Source organism: Galeopterus variegatus, unplaced genomic scaffold (assembly GCF_000696425.1).
Source record: "Galeopterus variegatus unplaced genomic scaffold, G_variegatus-3.0.2 Scaffold3733, whole genome shotgun sequence".
Lineage (NCBI taxonomy): Eukaryota > Metazoa > Chordata > Mammalia > Dermoptera > Cynocephalidae > Galeopterus > Galeopterus variegatus.
Genome location: NW_007729844.1, coordinates 122,242 through 140,050, shown reverse-complemented (window position 1 = coordinate 140,050; position 17,809 = coordinate 122,242). Strand labels below are relative to the sequence as shown.

General features: G+C 34.1%; 1 protein-coding gene across 2 annotated transcripts in view; it reads right to left on the bottom strand.

Annotated features, from left to right (window-relative positions):
* Positions 1-2,839: 2,839 nt before the first annotated feature.
* The window catches only part of PDCD10 (programmed cell death 10), a 50,148-nt gene continuing 35,178 nt past the window's right edge, over positions 2,840-17,809 (bottom strand). For both annotated transcript variants that reach the window (XM_008585844.1, XM_008585843.1), the window contains 5 exons: positions 13,259-13,376; positions 12,580-12,706; positions 6,090-6,168; positions 5,696-5,778; positions 2,840-3,323 (listed from right to left, as the gene is read on the bottom strand). In XM_008585844.1, coding sequence (XP_008584066.1) covers positions 3,242-3,323; positions 5,696-5,778; positions 6,090-6,168; positions 12,580-12,706; positions 13,259-13,376 — 489 coding nt within the window. In that variant the 3' untranslated portion in view covers positions 2,840-3,241. The remainder of the gene's footprint in view (positions 3,324-5,695; positions 5,779-6,089; positions 6,169-12,579; positions 12,707-13,258; positions 13,377-17,809) is intronic.

The window sequence follows — 17,809 nt, the reverse complement described above, 5'->3', positions numbered from 1 at the left end:
CCCCCGCTCCTCGCTCAGCCAGTGAGCGGCCGGTCTGTATGTGGGATCCGAACCCTCGGCGGGAGCGCCGCTGCGCTTCCCAAGCAGCGCACTGTAGCAGTACGCCACCGGGCCGGCCCCCATGTATGCTACATTTTGAGTAAGAAGGGGAAAAAAGAAAACATACATTTATTATTTCCTTTCATAAAAAAGATACACAGAGGGGAAAACACCAAAGTAAGTAATGAATTACAAACCACGGGGCGGGGAATGGGGGGGCGGGGGAAACAAGAAAACCGTGAGTCTCAACAACAAGACACAAACATTTAGGTGGATAGATACATGGATGAATGGATGGATGGATCAGCGGATTGGGGAGAAAGGAGAGCTTCTGCTTGCAGAAAAATGCTGATCGCCAATTGGTACATATGGAAGGAATGCTGGAGTTGGAAAACCACCATCTTGCAAATACCAAAGCAAAGACTACATAAACAAGAATCATCCACAAATACTAAATCCTGGGGGGAAATGAAGAAATGTTGTTAGCATGGACTTAAAAGTCTCTCAGATTGCTTAATAGTTCGTTGCAAGGTAAAAAATAGTAACTATACATAGCAGAAACTGAACATCACCTTAGCCAGTTGACCAAAATTAACATCACCAATGTGAAGATGGACATTGTGTAACCCCAGATATCATCCTGATGACACAGTACCACCAGTATAGTATTCTGGCAAGAATGCACAACGTGAATCTACTCATGAGGGGACCCAAAACAAGGAACATTCCATTAAAGGAGGCAGCGGGGAAGAGGACTGTATTCTTCCAAAACACATCAATGCTGTAAAAAACAAAGGTAGCCATGGAAATAATCCAGAGTAGAGGAGGCTTAAGGGAGGGCAAATGAACAAGCAAATGATAAAACAGAGGGTGAAATTTTAATAGTAGATGAATCTGGGTAAAAAGGTATAGGGATGTTCTTTGTAGCATTCTTATTTTTGCAAATTTTCTGTAAGTTTGAAATTATTTCCATATAAAAAGTTAAGAAAACAATTAAAAGGGACTGATATTGGGTTGCCAACCTCGTTTTGCCTAATAATACTAAAATGCAACTTTTTAAAAAACTACCACTTACTATTATTGCATTTTCTTAAAAATAAAACAGCACATGGAAGGGGTATTTTAAACATTCAAATAATCTCTAATAATGATCCTTTAAAATAAAATTTAGATTTATGAAAACAACATCACATTTTTCTAATTTTCCTTTTTCCTGTGGACCAGGGAGAGGTTTGTCACATCAGTTTTTGAGACTAGTGTAAACAAAGTGTACTTTCAGCAATGGAGGGAGCACATCTCAGTGAAAAGAAGATGGAGTCTGGAGACAAATGCATTCAAACCCTGGCCCAGCAGTTACCAGCTGTGTGACCTAAGCACGCTCAGTTTCCTTACTTGCAAGGCAGATAGATAGCTGAATCCCAGGAGTGTTAAGATTTAAATTAAGTAAATGTATCTAGAATAGTGTTTGACACAGGAGATGCTCAACAAATGTCTCCTCTTCCTTTCCTCTGGAGCCCATTTTCTGTTCTCTGGAGATTTATCTGACGGGGCCACATTGACCTTTTCCACATTGACTTAATCTCTGTCCTGCTAGAAAAATTATGTAATAAACTGAAATATTCTGACAATGAGCCTCCTTTCTGGAAGTATACTTCATAAAAACAGAAGCCAGAGATATTGGATAGGAGAAAGGAAAGACAGAAGGCTTATAAAAACAGGTGATTTGGGGTATGCCTGGTAACTGGTGAGTTCTGTTAAGGAGAGTAAAGACAAGAGGAGGGATGATGGTAATATTTGGTTTATGTTACAAAAGTCCACTGCAAATAACACAGTATCTTTTTTCTTCATATATCCACAAGTCTATTCCACAAATGATCATCCACCTACTTCCAAGAGTGAATGACAGTTTATGTTAAAAATAAATAGTAAACATCACTAATTCTAGTTGTTTTACTGGTAAATGTCCATCAGTTATGAGATTTCATCCAACTGTCCACTGTTTTTTTGGTTCTTTCTACATTATTTTCCTGTTACATTTAACAGGATGATTCACTTATATGCTGTCAACTGTTTAATTCCTTTAAAATCTATTTTTAAAAATGGAGGAAAAAAATAAATTGTATTACAGCAAAAAAAAAAAAAAATCATATTGCTAACCAGAAACTTAGTTCAACATTTAAAATCTTTATAAAAAAATAAACAAATTCTAGTTTTCCTTTATTTTATCACAATTGAAAAATGAAATCACTTAACATGAATACTTGATACATAATTCCTTAAAACTTCTCTATGGTGAAACAAAACTGTACATATTTAAGGAGTGTATAGAATATTAACACTCATGACAATTTAAAACTAACTATTCATATAGCTTCAAATTACTATTAATTTTGGCTATTTTTGGAAAAAATGTGCAAAGCTTATTAGGGCTCAGCATACCAAAAAGACTTAATTTCACAGACTCAAATCTACGTTAACACAGAGTTCAAAAAGTGGCAATATAGTGTGAAGACACAATAAATTGCCATCTCTTTCTCATAAGTCTCTTAAAACAGGTTGGAAATAATGGAAAAATAGTCAGTACCCTATATGTAATAACTAAGAAAAATATTTTCATTGGCTACGTTTTGCCCAAAGTGATTAAGAACCAAAAATAGGAATTCTTTGTTGTTTTATTATTTGATAAACTGCTAGTAAGCTCCCGTTAGAAATTCTTCAGTCGTTACACCAAGTTGTCTTGGTCTTCTGATCATATATATACACAGACATATATATATGCATTTTTTCAAGTAAAGAAATGTTTAACAGATGTAAACTATTTATTGAATATTTGCCACCAAATATTGTTAAATACATTATCTTGCAGCATATCGCTTTCAAGTTAAAATGTCAGAAACAAACACCAATATTTACAATTCTTTTAAGGAATGTTATATAATGACACATTAAGGCGTAAATTCTTTTGGCTTATAATTCTTAAAAGAATGATAATAGCAAAAGTGATGCAAAATCTTCAGTGTGAGATTATGATTAAGCTACATTTTACAAAAATATGGTGTAAGATGGCAATAATCCCATTCAACATCCTGGATTAGATCCCTTCAGGAGGGACTGATAATTTATACAGTCAAACTTTAAAATTTACAGATAAAGGCAGTTCAGTACTGCCACTGAGAAGTACATCTTTTAACATATACAACTTTCAGGCCACAGTTTTGAAGGTCTGAAGTATCAAGTTGGTTTGATGAATTAGTCGGTTGGCACTTATGAACACATTTATTGCCCTGTTTAAAAAGAAAAGAATGAGCATTAATTTCACCCAAAAATATCACTCTTTTTAGGATATTTATACTTAATGTTATCTATTAACAGTAGCAGTAAAATCAATTCATTAAAAAAAAAAAAAGACAAGTTGGCATTACAACTTTTATTCCAGTTCGGGATTTAAAGGCCCTGCATCATCTGAAACTATCTACGAATACTGCCCCCTGGTGGTTTAGGATGGCAAAGAGGTGTTGGAGGGCTGCTCAGGATAGGTGGCACCTTAACAACCACAGTTCATTCATAGGTTGAACAAATAACTGGCCAAAGAGGAGGATTCGAATGTGCTTTCCAGTAGTGGTTTCACAGAAGTTAACAAATACAATCTGGTAAAGTATTATACACAGTCTCAAAATATGCATATCAATGGGAATAATAAAAACTTAAAAGAAAAAAAGTGAGAATTCTAAACTACTTTTAGAATTAATCTGCTTTTAAAACAAAATAATCATGCAGTTTCAATATCTGGGAGCTGACAGTATACAGAAATACGTTCTTAAAAATTGCTCTGTGCTCCACCACGTTCTCCTAATGGCTATCTTCATGTGACTGGAACACAGAGCTGATGCCCCAGTCCCATGTGTGGCCTTATCAGATTCTTAGTATCACAGCTAGAGCTTCTTTCTTCATCTTAGACATTTCTCAAAAAAAGAGGGACCAGTTGAATGAATGAAAATTCATCCCTCTACTGAAAGATGACTTAAAGATCAGGCACTATTAATAATTTTACGTTTTGAGGAAACAGATAATGCAACTCATGGCACATTATTCACACACAAAGTGGTGAAATTTTAAAAAGCTGCCAAATGAAAAAGTAGCAGCAGGAAGGCTGAATAATCCATACACAGTTAATAATTTCAGATTAATAAAACTTAGGCTCTAAATTAATTTCTACCTTTCATTGTGATCATTCCACAATGGTTCTTAATTAGTTAGAACAAGAAATAATGATCCCATCATGTAAATTATTCTTTTAATGTGTTTTTGGTTATATGGGCTTAGCACAGAGGACCAAGGAAATGGAGACAAGTTTATTCTCAAAACACAACTGCTAGCTTATTAAACTAAGTCATCATCGAGCATCTTCCCTAAGCAACCTGAAGAGTAGTATGCAACAACACAAAACCATTAATAAAATTTTGCTCAATATCTTTAATTCAGTGGTAGGATAGGATGTTTGAGGCCTCTATATAGATTATTTTTCTGACTTGAAGCATTGTTAGAAAATGGTCCTGTCCCCCAAATTCTTGGCATTCTACATGAAGTACAAAGAACTATGTAAATGATACAAATACTGCAAAAGACATGGCTTCTGCATCAGTGTGTTGTATGTGTGTAAAAACAAAATATCTTGGTTTTCTATAGTGCTCTACAATCAATTATATGTAAACTTAAAAATAATGTCCAATTTGTACTTTTAGTATACTTCCTATTTTATAGAATGATGACACTGAAAGACAATTTAAGCCTCCCTTCTTCTGGGACAGTGGATCAAAACCGTTGTAGCACTTTAAAATCACATGGGTCACTTTTATAAAACTTCTAAGTCCTGGCCCCACTACAGGTCAATGGAATCAGAATCTCTCAAGATGGGGCCTAAGCAGTGGGGATTTTTAAAACTGACCCCAACTGATTCAAATATGCAGACAGGATTGAGACCATTGCTTTAACCTTAGTGCAGTAGTTCTCAACAGATCTGTAGCTTCAGTATCACCTGAAAATTTCTTAGAAATGCAAATTCTTGGGCCCTACACAAGACCTCCTGAATAAGAAATTCCGGGGATGTGGCCCCTCAAACAATTTGCGATTTGTGTTTTAACAAGCCATTCAAGTGATTCTGATGCTACCTAAGTTTAAGAACCATTGATTTAAGGGTCAGTAAAGTAGACCAGTAAGCTAAAAATGCTTTCACATTTTTAAATAGTTTAAAAAAAAAAAAAAAAATCAAAAGGGTATTATGTGACAGGTGAAAATTTACAAAATTCAAATTAGTATCTATAAATAAAGTTTTATTAGAACACAGCCACAACCACTCATTTCCACATTGTCTATGGCTGCTTATGCACTACAACAGCAGAGGTGAGGTAGATAGTTTCCACAGGCCCACCAAATCTAAAATATTTACCATCTGGCCCTTTTCAGAAAAGATCTGACAAGTCCTGCTCTACAATATTATGGTGGAATTGACCACCGTTCATCTTCTATTTTTAGCAGTCTGACTTCATGAGCAGTTGCCTTGAATATTAACAATATAGTAAAAGGGTTTAACTTATACAATTTTAGTATCATATAAAACCATATAAATTAAAAGAAAAGGATAAACAACAGTACTTACTTGCCATCTTTAAAATATGTTTTCAGGGTATCACTGAAACTTTTGGAGTACTTTACAAATTCTTTCTTTTGGTGTTCAAGTGCCTACAGACATAAAAAGAAAAATAAGAAGGAAAAAAAAAAAAACAACAAACCAGTAAGACAAATAACACAAAAGCCAAAGTCAAAGATGGAAAATTACGCAAAATATGGGATGCACTTTATATTACAGAAAAGTATTTTTAGGAGTATTTACTTAAACGCATAAAATACCACATTTAAATTCAAGGACAAATCCAATGGTTAAAGACACAAAACTATTTCCAATAATCAAACCCTCTCAGTATTTATATTAATAAAACTAGGTGTTAACCAACATCTAGGGTGGTAACTAGCCAGGCTTTCACTAAACTTACCCTGCGGTTCTGGTATTGATATTTCTTAAAAACATTATTCACTGTATCAAGAAGTTCTTTTATTGCACTAGCTATATCCCTGTTGGGAAAAGAGAAAAGAATCTTTAAAATCAGCTACATTTGAAAGAAATTTGCACATATATATTTTAAGAATTACTAATCACAGTACACTTAATTACCATACATACACTTTAAGGGCAAACGTTTGGCTAAGTAGTTGGAGTAGGGGTTTCACTTAACATGAACACTTGATACATAATTCCTTAAAACTTCTCTATGGTGAAACAAAACTGTACATATTTAAGGAGTGTATAGAATATTAACACTCATGACAATTTAAAACTAACTATTCATATAGCTTCAAATTACTATTAATTTTGGCTATTTTTGGAAAAAATGTGATCCTGATTCTCTTGCACTGTGATCCTGATTCTCTTGCACTGCTGATCAAACACTGCCAACTAATGACAACTTCCCGAAATCAGTAACATTTCATTCAGCATTGATTATTCAGATTTGTAAGAAGGTAAAATATACCTATGCCTGTCTCTCTTTTCCAGTTTTCAATTTTTCTTTTCTCTGGCTAGCTGAATCCAAGCTACCATATTCTTCACTTTTGTTATTTGAACAATTACAGTTTGTTAATAAACAATTTTATGAAATTTTGCATTACATGAAACTCATTTCTGTATTTAACATTTCCTGTTATATAACCAGTAGTTTTAATGTTTAAAATACTTCCTCCTCCTCTTCTCTCTTAGACACATTTACCATCCATCTAGCAACTGAATATTCTCCCCTTCCAAACCTTTGCTGTCACTATTTCCTTCGGAAAACATATTTAAATTACTGCAAGAGACAACAGCAGAATATTCTTCTACCTTAACCTTTCCAGCAATCATTCTTTGACTACATGCATCAACACCTTTCTCCCATTTCTAAAGAAAGAAAGAGAAGAAATCAATAACTCTCATTTGAGCTGACTATTCTTTCTATCCATGCACCATTTTTTCCAAACCTTTGTCTTTTATATCTATGCCCTTTTCAATTTCCACATTCTGACTTCACAGCAATTTTTTTTTCTGTCAAACTGAACTTTAATTTTGCATTATCAAATAACCTCACATTCTGTAAAGGAAGTCTTCTCTTTTTCACATCCATTCTCTTAGCTGTTAGTCACTACAAAAACTTTTGCTCTTCAAATGCAATGAGTGAAGGTGTGAATTAATAAGACATAAACCTAGACCAATCCAAACATAAGCTTTTATTATTGATTTTTTTAATCACAAATGTCAGATTGAAGTTATTTCATACCTAAAACATTTCAGATTTACTATTTCAAGCCAGGAAAAAAAAAAAAAAAAGCTCAGTGTCCAGGTTTCTGTGTGCATGTGTGTGTTTCCCAGCATATTTTTCAGTAAATAAGCATGTGGAAATCTAAGAATTATAGGCATACAGTATTTTGGTACAAAAAAGGTATTTTAGCCTCTTTTGTGATAGTAATGACATTTTTGTTAAATATTTCCATATATACTTACTTATTATCTCCCATATGTCAAACAGTGGTATTAGGCTGAAATATTAAAACATTACATATTCAAGCAGGACAATGAATTTTACATAAATATGCCATCTGTCCTTTTTTTTTTTTTTTTTTGCCTGTAGTTTAGTAACAGCAGTCGTAAGTTATAAAACTGGTCCTTTCATTTATGGTTTCAAGCAAGTTGAATCCTGTATTGCTGTGGTGAACATAAATTCACTGTTTAATAAAATGGTGTCACATGACCATCCTATTATCTGAGAAAAACTACAATTTCAACAAATAAAAAATGTCCAATCTCTGAATATGTAAGGTTCTCCAAATCTACAATGGGCTATTTAAAATGGAATCTAACACAGCAAATTATACAGCGATCAGTCAGCTGTTTATATACTGTCTCATTTTTGTAGAATTTTAATATTCTGTCTAAAAGGGAATAAAAAATGTACATTCAGGGCTAATCACAAGATGAACATATAGTGATAACAGCTGGATTTTACAGGTCAAAAGAGTAGCTCTGAAACAGGTTGCTTAACTCACCTGGCGCAGAAAAAAAAAAGGCAAGGGGAGAAGGGAGGGTTTTGCTGGACTTTACCACAGACCTGCTAATAAACATAAGAAATCTGTCTGTACTTCAATGGCGGTGGGGAATGAAGGGTGGCATAGGGACGGTGAGACAGACAACTCCCCCACCCCGGTGATTCCGCTGATAAACTAGGTTTAGAAACAACTGCTGTTTAGCAACCTGGAGCTAAGATTTGATGCCTTAATGGCAAGAAGCTTTATAAAGTACTCTAGAACTCTATCTATCAAGGCTGTTTATCCCTAACCAGGACTTGTGCTTGGATATTAGGCAAAAGACTGTTAATGACCTACCTACCAAGTTGTTGAAAAATGTTCTCTAAAATCAATTTGCAGCAATATATATCAAACATTTGTTATCCGTATGTACAGAAAAGCATTTTCACTTATGCCACCAAGGTTTGCACTCAGGAAGCTAAATTATATTAGTAACTACCTGAGAATTTGTTTTCTAAAAGAAAACATCAAAAAAATACTTCAGTCAATTAACCAGAAAAAGAACTCTGGGAAAACCTGAGTGTAAAACAACTACCTTGCAATTATGCAGTTTGGAACTGATAAATTCTGTAATAAACGGAACAGATAGTATGAGTAGAATGGGAAAGAATTTAGCAATTTGCAGCTCTTTAGTAGGGCAACTTTGGGAAACACACTGAAAGACAAAGGCATCAGATGAAATATAAACATACAACTTATGGAAAAGTACAGTTTCTAATCATGCCAACCCAAATCTATATGATACATGTTTATGCAAACACTCTAAAGGAAGGCAGTCCCTGTGCTACATGTTTAGTTTGGTCTAGACTGGACAACTCAAGACAAATCTATTCTGAAGATATCATTAAAACTCCTGACTTGAAACAAATAAAGTCTGGTGAATTTTAGCCTCCAAGGAATATGCAAATACAGATTATAAAGAGTAAACAGTATGCACAGCTTTTTCATCTATTAAATCACGAGTCTGCCCCTAGCAATCCATTAATTGGAATGTATCAAACTTAAAGAAAAACACAAATAAATTTTATAAATTAATAATTTTATTAAAAATTTGCATAAACTCAAATGCGGTCAAACAGAAACATTCATTAATCAAAGAACTTTTTAAATATTTGTTTGTTGGGGCCGGCCCCATGGCTCACTCGGGAGAGTGCGGCGCTGGGAGGGCCGAGGCTGCCCGTTCGGATCCTATATAGGAATGGCCGGTGCGATGCGCTCACTGGCTGAGCATGGTGCAGACAACACCATGCCGACCCCCTTACCAGTCAATAAATAAATAAATAAATAAATAAATAAATAAATAAATAAATAAATAAATAAATAAATAAATGTTTGTTGGATCATTTTTCCTAATCAACTCCATAGAGAAAAAGGGTCGAAAACTCTTTCCATAATGTTACCACATGCTTTGAGTGTATGCTAGGTTCTGTGCTAGACACTTTATGTACATACAATCATGTCTTTCAATTCTCACAATTATCTTCATTTTCAGAGGCAAAAACTAGCATGACAGAAGCTAAGCAGCTTATATCCAAGGACACACAGCAAAATGTTAGAATGGAGATTCAAACATAGGTCTACTAATATATTCAATATTGCCTGAATATTTATTAGCTGGCAGGAATCTTTTCACTTCTTCAATACAACCTATACCATCACCTACAGTACTTGGTGGAATAGGTCTTTGATATACGCTTACTGGAAAATGTTGATAAAATAAATGGTCAGAGGATAACTACCTTAAATACAAGAAAGTTAAATAATTTAAAAAGTAATAATAATTGCACAATATGTTGTGCTGAAGGGATAAGCCATTTTCTATTTTGGTGCAATTTTATCCACTAATTTGCCACTTAACAATGTGTATCAAAATGTACCTATATATCACAGTTACACAAATAATTATACCTTAGCCATCTATGCTTTTCATACATGGTTGAATTTTAGTCTCTGAAATAATATGTATATCAACAAACTTACAGGACAAATGATCTCTCCTAAAATAGTTAGGAAATAAATTTTCATTGCCGTTACTCTTAATTCAGTTGTACCGAGTACACTCCAGAAAATACAAATGAAATATTATTATTCCTCTATAGGACTTTGTCCTAAAAAAGCCTCTGTCAATGTCTATGAGCAAGACTCTTAAGCTCTTGAGTTCAACTTCCTTAAGACTAAAATGTATCAGTTAATTATCAGTTAATAACTTGGTTTTCAAACCGTATCTCCCTACAGTCATAGAGGGTTTAGCAGAAATGCCTCAGGGCAAGAGGGTGTCAAAGTAACAAGATGAGGGCTCTGGGCCAACCATTTCTACCCCAGCTGTAATCACAATTCTGTTATCCAAGAAAGGAAACATACCGGCATTCTATATAAGACATCCTTTATCACACTTCTTTCAAAAAACAGAAACTTTTTATTCAATCACCAGATTAGATCAACGGTATGAATATATATGATTGGGAAGGAGACTCTGTGACCTTGGGTAAAGTTACCTAATTTCCTGTACCTCAATTTCCTCATCTGTTACAGGGTTGTTGTAATAAGTTAATACAGGTAAACACTTAAAACAGTGCTTGGCTTGGCACTTTATAAGTTTTATATAAGTGATTGCTATTATTAAGAAGACATTGATACTATAAACTGATACTTCAATAATTTGAAGCAAAATCTGCTAAAAATACTTTAAATGTCAGATCTTCATAGCAATGTAGCATGGTTCATCAATGAATAGGATTATCAAAGCAAATGAAAACATTAAATTATTTGAAAACTCTAGAAATAAACTGTCTGAACATCCACATTTGGAATCATTGACAATTTATCCTTTTATGGACCAAACATGTTTAACTATAACAGATTGAAAATAAAATTCCATTAACAGTTGACTGTCTTCCCTCCTCACATATTAAAAATATGTGAAGGAATCTAGGGCTTTCCTATAGAGGTAAAATACAAAACCCTTAGTGTTTGTCCCTTGTGACATAGATTTTTCATATTCCTGATCCTCAATTATTGTCAAGAGGAGGATCATTCCCTGATATATGGGTTGGATACCCATCATAAACTATTATTTTCTAAAATGGAACATGTTCCTCCCTTTATACCACTCAAAATAAGTACCTGAGGACTCCCAGCTGACTCAGCTACACAAGCGGTTCTCTAAAAAATACCAATTGCCTTGAAGCGGGGGGGCCTCCTGACTTGGGTGTGGCATCCTGTTCTTAAACAAACAATTCATGTAAATTCCAAGTTATCTTTAAGATTAGCCAAATTATCGGCTTACATGTAGACACTTTCCCACACGTAGATTTTTTTTTTTTTTTTTGCTTATGTGCTATAATCTGTAACCAATGGTTGTAACTTCTGTATTTTACCCACCAATGAAAATGAGACAACTCCAGTATGGGGAGTCCCCCCACCCCACCTCTTTTCCAAACTTTCCCATAAAATCTTTCAGCTTGTAATAGACTTCAGAGCACCTGGCTAAAATAGCAATTCTCATGTGAATTACAAAGAAAACTATTTCCGAAAGATGAATGCTTGTATTTCAAGTGAGCCCCCTTGGGTTCCTCGGTTACCACATACGATGCAGCCACCTCCAGAAAAAGAATGTGCTAAATCTTTCCTTTCTAGCAATTTCTACCTGTGGTTTCACCAAAATGTTGCATTGATAGTAACACTGTAATTACCTCAGCTTTCTTTGTTTTTTATCCACTGAGGCTCAAGAAAATTCTAGGTTAAAGATATTTATCTAGAAATTGTGTTTGCCTTTCATTCTGCCACCCTCTAACCCCTCACTGCACCCAGAAAAAGATGCCCCAGGACTAAGAACCACCACTCTAGGATGACCCTTCTTGCTTCTCCTGCTGCTGCTGCTGCTCACTAGCCAGTCTCCTCGCCACAAGCATATTTTCAGTCTTATTAAGTTTCTATCCCAAAGGCAAGGATTTGAAGGTTCATGATTTGGTCAGTATTAAAAAATGCTAAGAGTACATTACTTATCTTAATGACTTGTGCCATTTCTGAAATATCTCATTACCAACCTCTATGATTTATCTAATCTATTCACTCTAATCTGACATTGACTTTTTCCCATTATTTACGTAGTTCAAACTATATTCCAGTTTATTCATATTTCATTCATTATTTTAAAATTAAACATTCTAAAAAACATTATTGCACTCTGAAGCTAAATGCCATAGCTTAGAAGATAATAATAAAAACGTAGCATTAAAAACTTTCTAATTTTATTTCAAATTAATATTTCAACCTAATACTAATGTCATATCAAAAATAAAAACATCTAGAATGAGCAGTACTCTTGAAGTGCTTTTAAGAAAAAAAGAACCAAAATAATCAATCACTTACTTGATTGTCTGCAGAAACCTCACTCTATCATTGATCTCATCTGGGATCTTACTGAGAATTTGTTTAAGTGCTCGTGCCTTTTCATTTAGGTCCTGAAATTCTGGCTCTGGTCGTTCAATCATATACTCTGATAAAATAAATACATAATAAAAAATATTATGCACCTCTGCCAAATTCAAGTCTAAGAATTCCCAATGTTGGCCAAAGGTGGGTGAGGGGAGGAGAAAGGCCAGATGATTAGGAAAGATGAGACTGTGAAGCAGAATTCATTAGAGTTTAACTTAGTCCAGTAATAACATTAGTTAAAAACAAACAAACTAAAAACTCTTTACTTCCAAACTGTTGTTTCCTTAAAGTCAACATAAAATAAAATAGCCATTCCACAAAGCTTGTATTTTAATAAAACTAGAACTTGCCAAACATCTTATAAATGAAAGAAAAAAGTAATGCCTGCAACATCAGCAACTGCTTTACTATAAGTAATTAAATCTCACAAATATAAAATAAAAAGCAAGAAAAATTACTTTTCCATTCTATACAGATTTGCTTCCGCTATCGTCACAAGAAGAGTGAAGGGAGGGAGAGGATAGGGGAGGAAGACTTTTTGGCAACTAATAATGACTTGGAGGAAATACTTTTCAACAATTGTAAAACTAAACAAGGCTTTTCCCTCTGATACCTTCTACATCATCAGCTGCCATACGAAGAAGGGATTCTGTGAAGTTAACTTCTACACTTTTTTTCTCTAAAATTTTCATAATGATATCTTGTGTAAGACCCGGATTTTCTTTTTCAGCCTATAAGAAAGAGAAAGTTAGTTTTGAAATATAGAAATGCAATCAGCATCTGAAAGCCAAAAATTAATTATTTAGAACCTTTTGGGAACTTCTCAGACTGGTAACTTATAAGAGCAGAAATCTTTGTAAAGTAGGTGTCATGATGGCATTCACTCATGTGTTCTTAGAGGTTGTGCGTCAGTAACTTTTTACTATAACCATGGGTCCATTTTCCGTTTGACCATAAAGTATTTAATATTTCCTGCTTCTCCTTTATTCTCTCTTGCAATTGAACTAATAACAAAGATAAAAATAAAGGTTGTATATATTTTGGTAATCTATCAGTTACTCTCTTCATTAGTTTAATATATTGAAGATTTTTAGCTTTTTTTATTAGCTAATATCTCAACTTGAGGATCAAACAATAATTCACCTTATCAGTATTTTGCAGATCCTTTGCACTTAAATTAACAGAATGCCAAGAAGAACAGAAACAAAACAAAAAACAGGACTTCTTTTACAGGTTTTATTGAAGCTATATAATCCCTTAACTACTTTCCCAATGATTTTCATTTCCTATTTTATTTTTATAGCAAGAATATTTCCTTCACTAGCTTTCAGAACATCATTCATCCTTTTACTACCTTCTAAGCTTGTTTCAGTAATGAGTTTGCATTGGTTCTATGTTACTTAGAATTCCTAAGGCACTGATATCTAGCCATTTCAAGACTGAGCATAAAGAGTTCTGACTTTACCAACATTAATTTTTCAAATTTCAGTTTTCCCCAGTAATTTTGTCCCATTTTTTAAAAATTTTGTAATTATATTTGAAGTTTGTTTCCTTTAAGATACCTGCCAGTTTTAATCATTATTGTTGGTGATGATTTCCTTTTTTTTTTTTTTGCTCTGATACTAAACAGCAAATGAAAACAGTTTATGATCTTAATCAGATGGCAATCTTTTTGCTTCCTTATGTATCAAGCACACTTAACCTCTGACTCTTCAATTCTATTCTGATATCACCGCAGACACAGCTTTCTTCTGTTCCTATTGCTTTTTCCATTATAACATCTTGTTTCTCATTAGATCTCAAGTACCAAAAACTGAAAGGCTGTGCAGTGAAATGGGAAGAGAAAATATACACATTTTTCTCAATCCTGGTATCATTTTAACTGCTGTCAAATGCTATCCAAGGAAATCATTTTGATAGATGATTAATAACAATAAAGTGTATCTGAATTCCATTTCTTTTACAGCCTATTTTGACTTTTCCTTCCACAGGTACATTTAAGATAGAATTTTTTTTTTTTAAGTTGCCTTTAAAAGAACAGTTGTCCAAAATGGTTTAAGATGTGTTGTTATAGTATTAAATTTGGTGAACAGCCACAAAATTACACATAATGCAGTATTTGATACCAGTATTTTATCTTCTTTCTTTAAGTATCATTAAATTTACAGACATAATGAATTATTTGAAGAGGGGAACAATTTCAATGGGCTTGCAGGAAATACCAGCAGAAAATCATCTCTTCAATTAAGTTATAATAAGGTGCTGAAAGAATTAAACACCAGAAGTCTGAGAACAAAGTTTTTAATTCCAAGTTGGTCTAGGGCCCCAAAATGCCAGAGCTGGAGCATTACAAAATTCTCACAGAGGTCACAACTTTCTCAGTTCACAGCGCCCTTAAGTGCCAAAAGAAATACCCAGCAGTGTTGTTAACTAAGTAGTTAGGTCTAAACAACTTAGTAAGTACTATGTCTTGTTAAAAACTTAATAGCCTTAAGGAGGAAAACACACACACACACACACACACACACACACAAATTAAGAGAAAAATATTTTATTTCATTCTTAAATAAACATTGTTACTTAATAATGGGATGTGTATGCCCACTGGGCACTGCATACTCTCTCAAACATTGGACCGTCACCTTCATTTCTTATTGTACACTGATTTTCTTGTGCTACTTGCTTTGTATCAAAGCAGGGTCCAAAAATCCAGCTTCACAAAGATATGACATCATTGAAAACAATGTAGTCCAATATGTTGCAATTACAAACCACTTCAAGCTAGTAGACTGTGAAGTGTCAATTAGACATCGAGTACCACAGTGTATCTTCAAAATTTTAAAATATTTCATGGCACCCCTCTCAGTTTGCTGTGGTGCCCCATGGTGCCTTAGCACATAGTTAAGGAATATTAGTGTTAGTATCTTCTGGCTTAAAGTCCTGGTTAAATATACTTACTTCTTATTTTAAAAGCTTAAATTTACCCAATGCCTCTGGTTGACAAAACAAACAGATCTGCTCTTAAATCAGGGACTCTAACTACACCTCCAGGTTTTCCCTCAGAATACAACCTTGAATTCTGTGGGTGTCCAACCCAGCTGTGAGAGAAAAATATTCCAAAGGGCAATAACATACTCTTTTATGGATCAGTGATTCTTAACCTGGGAGACAGGACAACCCGTCAGAACCTCTCAGAGGGAATACGGGTAACAGGGAATTAAGTAGTATATCTCAAAAGATAACATTCAACAGTATTATTTTATCTTGAAAAAAATCTTTCAATCCTCTTTTTCTCCAAATAATAAAAATAGTAAAGTTTGATAAAAAATCACTGTTGTTGTGGACCAAGAACTAAAAATATGGATATAAAATGATTTTTTGGCAGTGTGAGGTTTTTTTTCATCTTTTTCAAAAAAGTTGTAGTTTGGGCCAGCCCGGTGGCGCACTGCTACAGTGCGCCGCTTGGGAGCGTGGCGGCGCTCCCGCCGAGGGTTCGGATCCCACATACAGACCGGTTCCCGCTCACTGGCTGAGCGAGGTGCAGGAGCAACACCGAGGTTTGCGATCCCATTGCCGGTCCTGGTCCGGTACGGGCGCGACACTGAGGGTTGCGATCCATTGCCGGTCAGTAAAAAAGACAAAAAAATAAATAAATAAATAAAAATAAAAATAAAAATAAATAAAAAAATTTTTTAAAAAGTTGTAGTTTAAAATACACAAAAATTTTCATCTTTTTAACACATGCCCTCCCTTAATTTCATTTGAAATTTAACAAATTAAATGTGGTAATTAAAAATAAATCAATACAAAATTGGCTAATTTGTTTTCTTTCAAAATAATTTCCACTATTTACAAGTAAGAATCAGTGCTATAGATAATAAAATTTACCTGTGGGTCAAATCAGATCTATCACAGTCACATTACTATATTTCAGTATTAAATCATCAGCTTATATATGAGGATGTTACCGAAAAAAAAGCCTCGTGAAACTCATTTGTTTAAAACTATTTTATGAATGTCACTGAAGATACAACCTACTCTTTCAGATAGGATCCTCTTTATAAGGGTTCACAAGATAAATTTCTTTTTTCTTGGTAACAGAGAAGCTGAAAAATTAACTTGTGCCTTATAGATACTATACTGTACAAAAGAACCACTTTTCCTTTTCTTTGGCCACAAAGATGCTTAAAATAGTCACCATTATGCCTTCCTTCTGACCAAATATGCCATGACAAAACCACATTGATATTCAAAGGAAAAAAACAACAAAAAACTGACTATGGTCTTGCTTCATTTCATTAATTCTCCTCATTAACCTAATGACTTGATTTGAGAGGATGTATTTTAATGAAGCTAGTACATACGTGTACACACACACTGCATCACAGAGTATTAAATACACCAAAATAGCTCTATTCTAACATACATAGTGTAAATTCTTGTGGTGATGTAAGAGAGATGTCTAGTGACATTACCTCAAGAATGGTATCAATAAACTAATCTTATGTGCCGTAAAAAGGAATCAAGCTGAATGGCTTTATAGTTTCAACTCCAATTAAACTTAACTATGAATTTATTCCACACTTAAACATTAAAATACTCTACCTGAAATCCACAAATAAATAAAATTTAAAGTTTTGGGCACCTTAATATATATTTGAGGTGGAGGGGATGGATAAAGTTTTATATTAAAGAATGCACCCAAAACATACAGTAAGTCTCTAGAGTGGGGCTGCCCAATAGAAATATAATGTAAACAACAATTATGAGCCACCTACATAACTTTAAGTTTTCCAGTGACCACATTATAAAAAGTAAAAAGCAAACAAAAGGTGAAATTATTTCAATAGTACATCCAAAATATCATTTCAACATGTAATCAAAATAAAATACTTATTACTGAGATATTTTACATTCTTTTTCTTACACGAAATCTTCAAAACCTGTGCATATTTTATGCTTGAAACACATGTCAACTTGAACTAGTCTTATTGTTAAGTGCTCTACAGCAATATGTGGCTAGTGATAACTGAATAGCTTTGGTCTAAAGACAATAAAAAAATCCGTTTTGCGGGCCGGCCCGGTGGCGCACTGCTACAGTGCGCCGCTTGGGAGCACGGCAGCGCTCCCGCCGAGGGTTCGGATCCCACATACAGACCGGTTC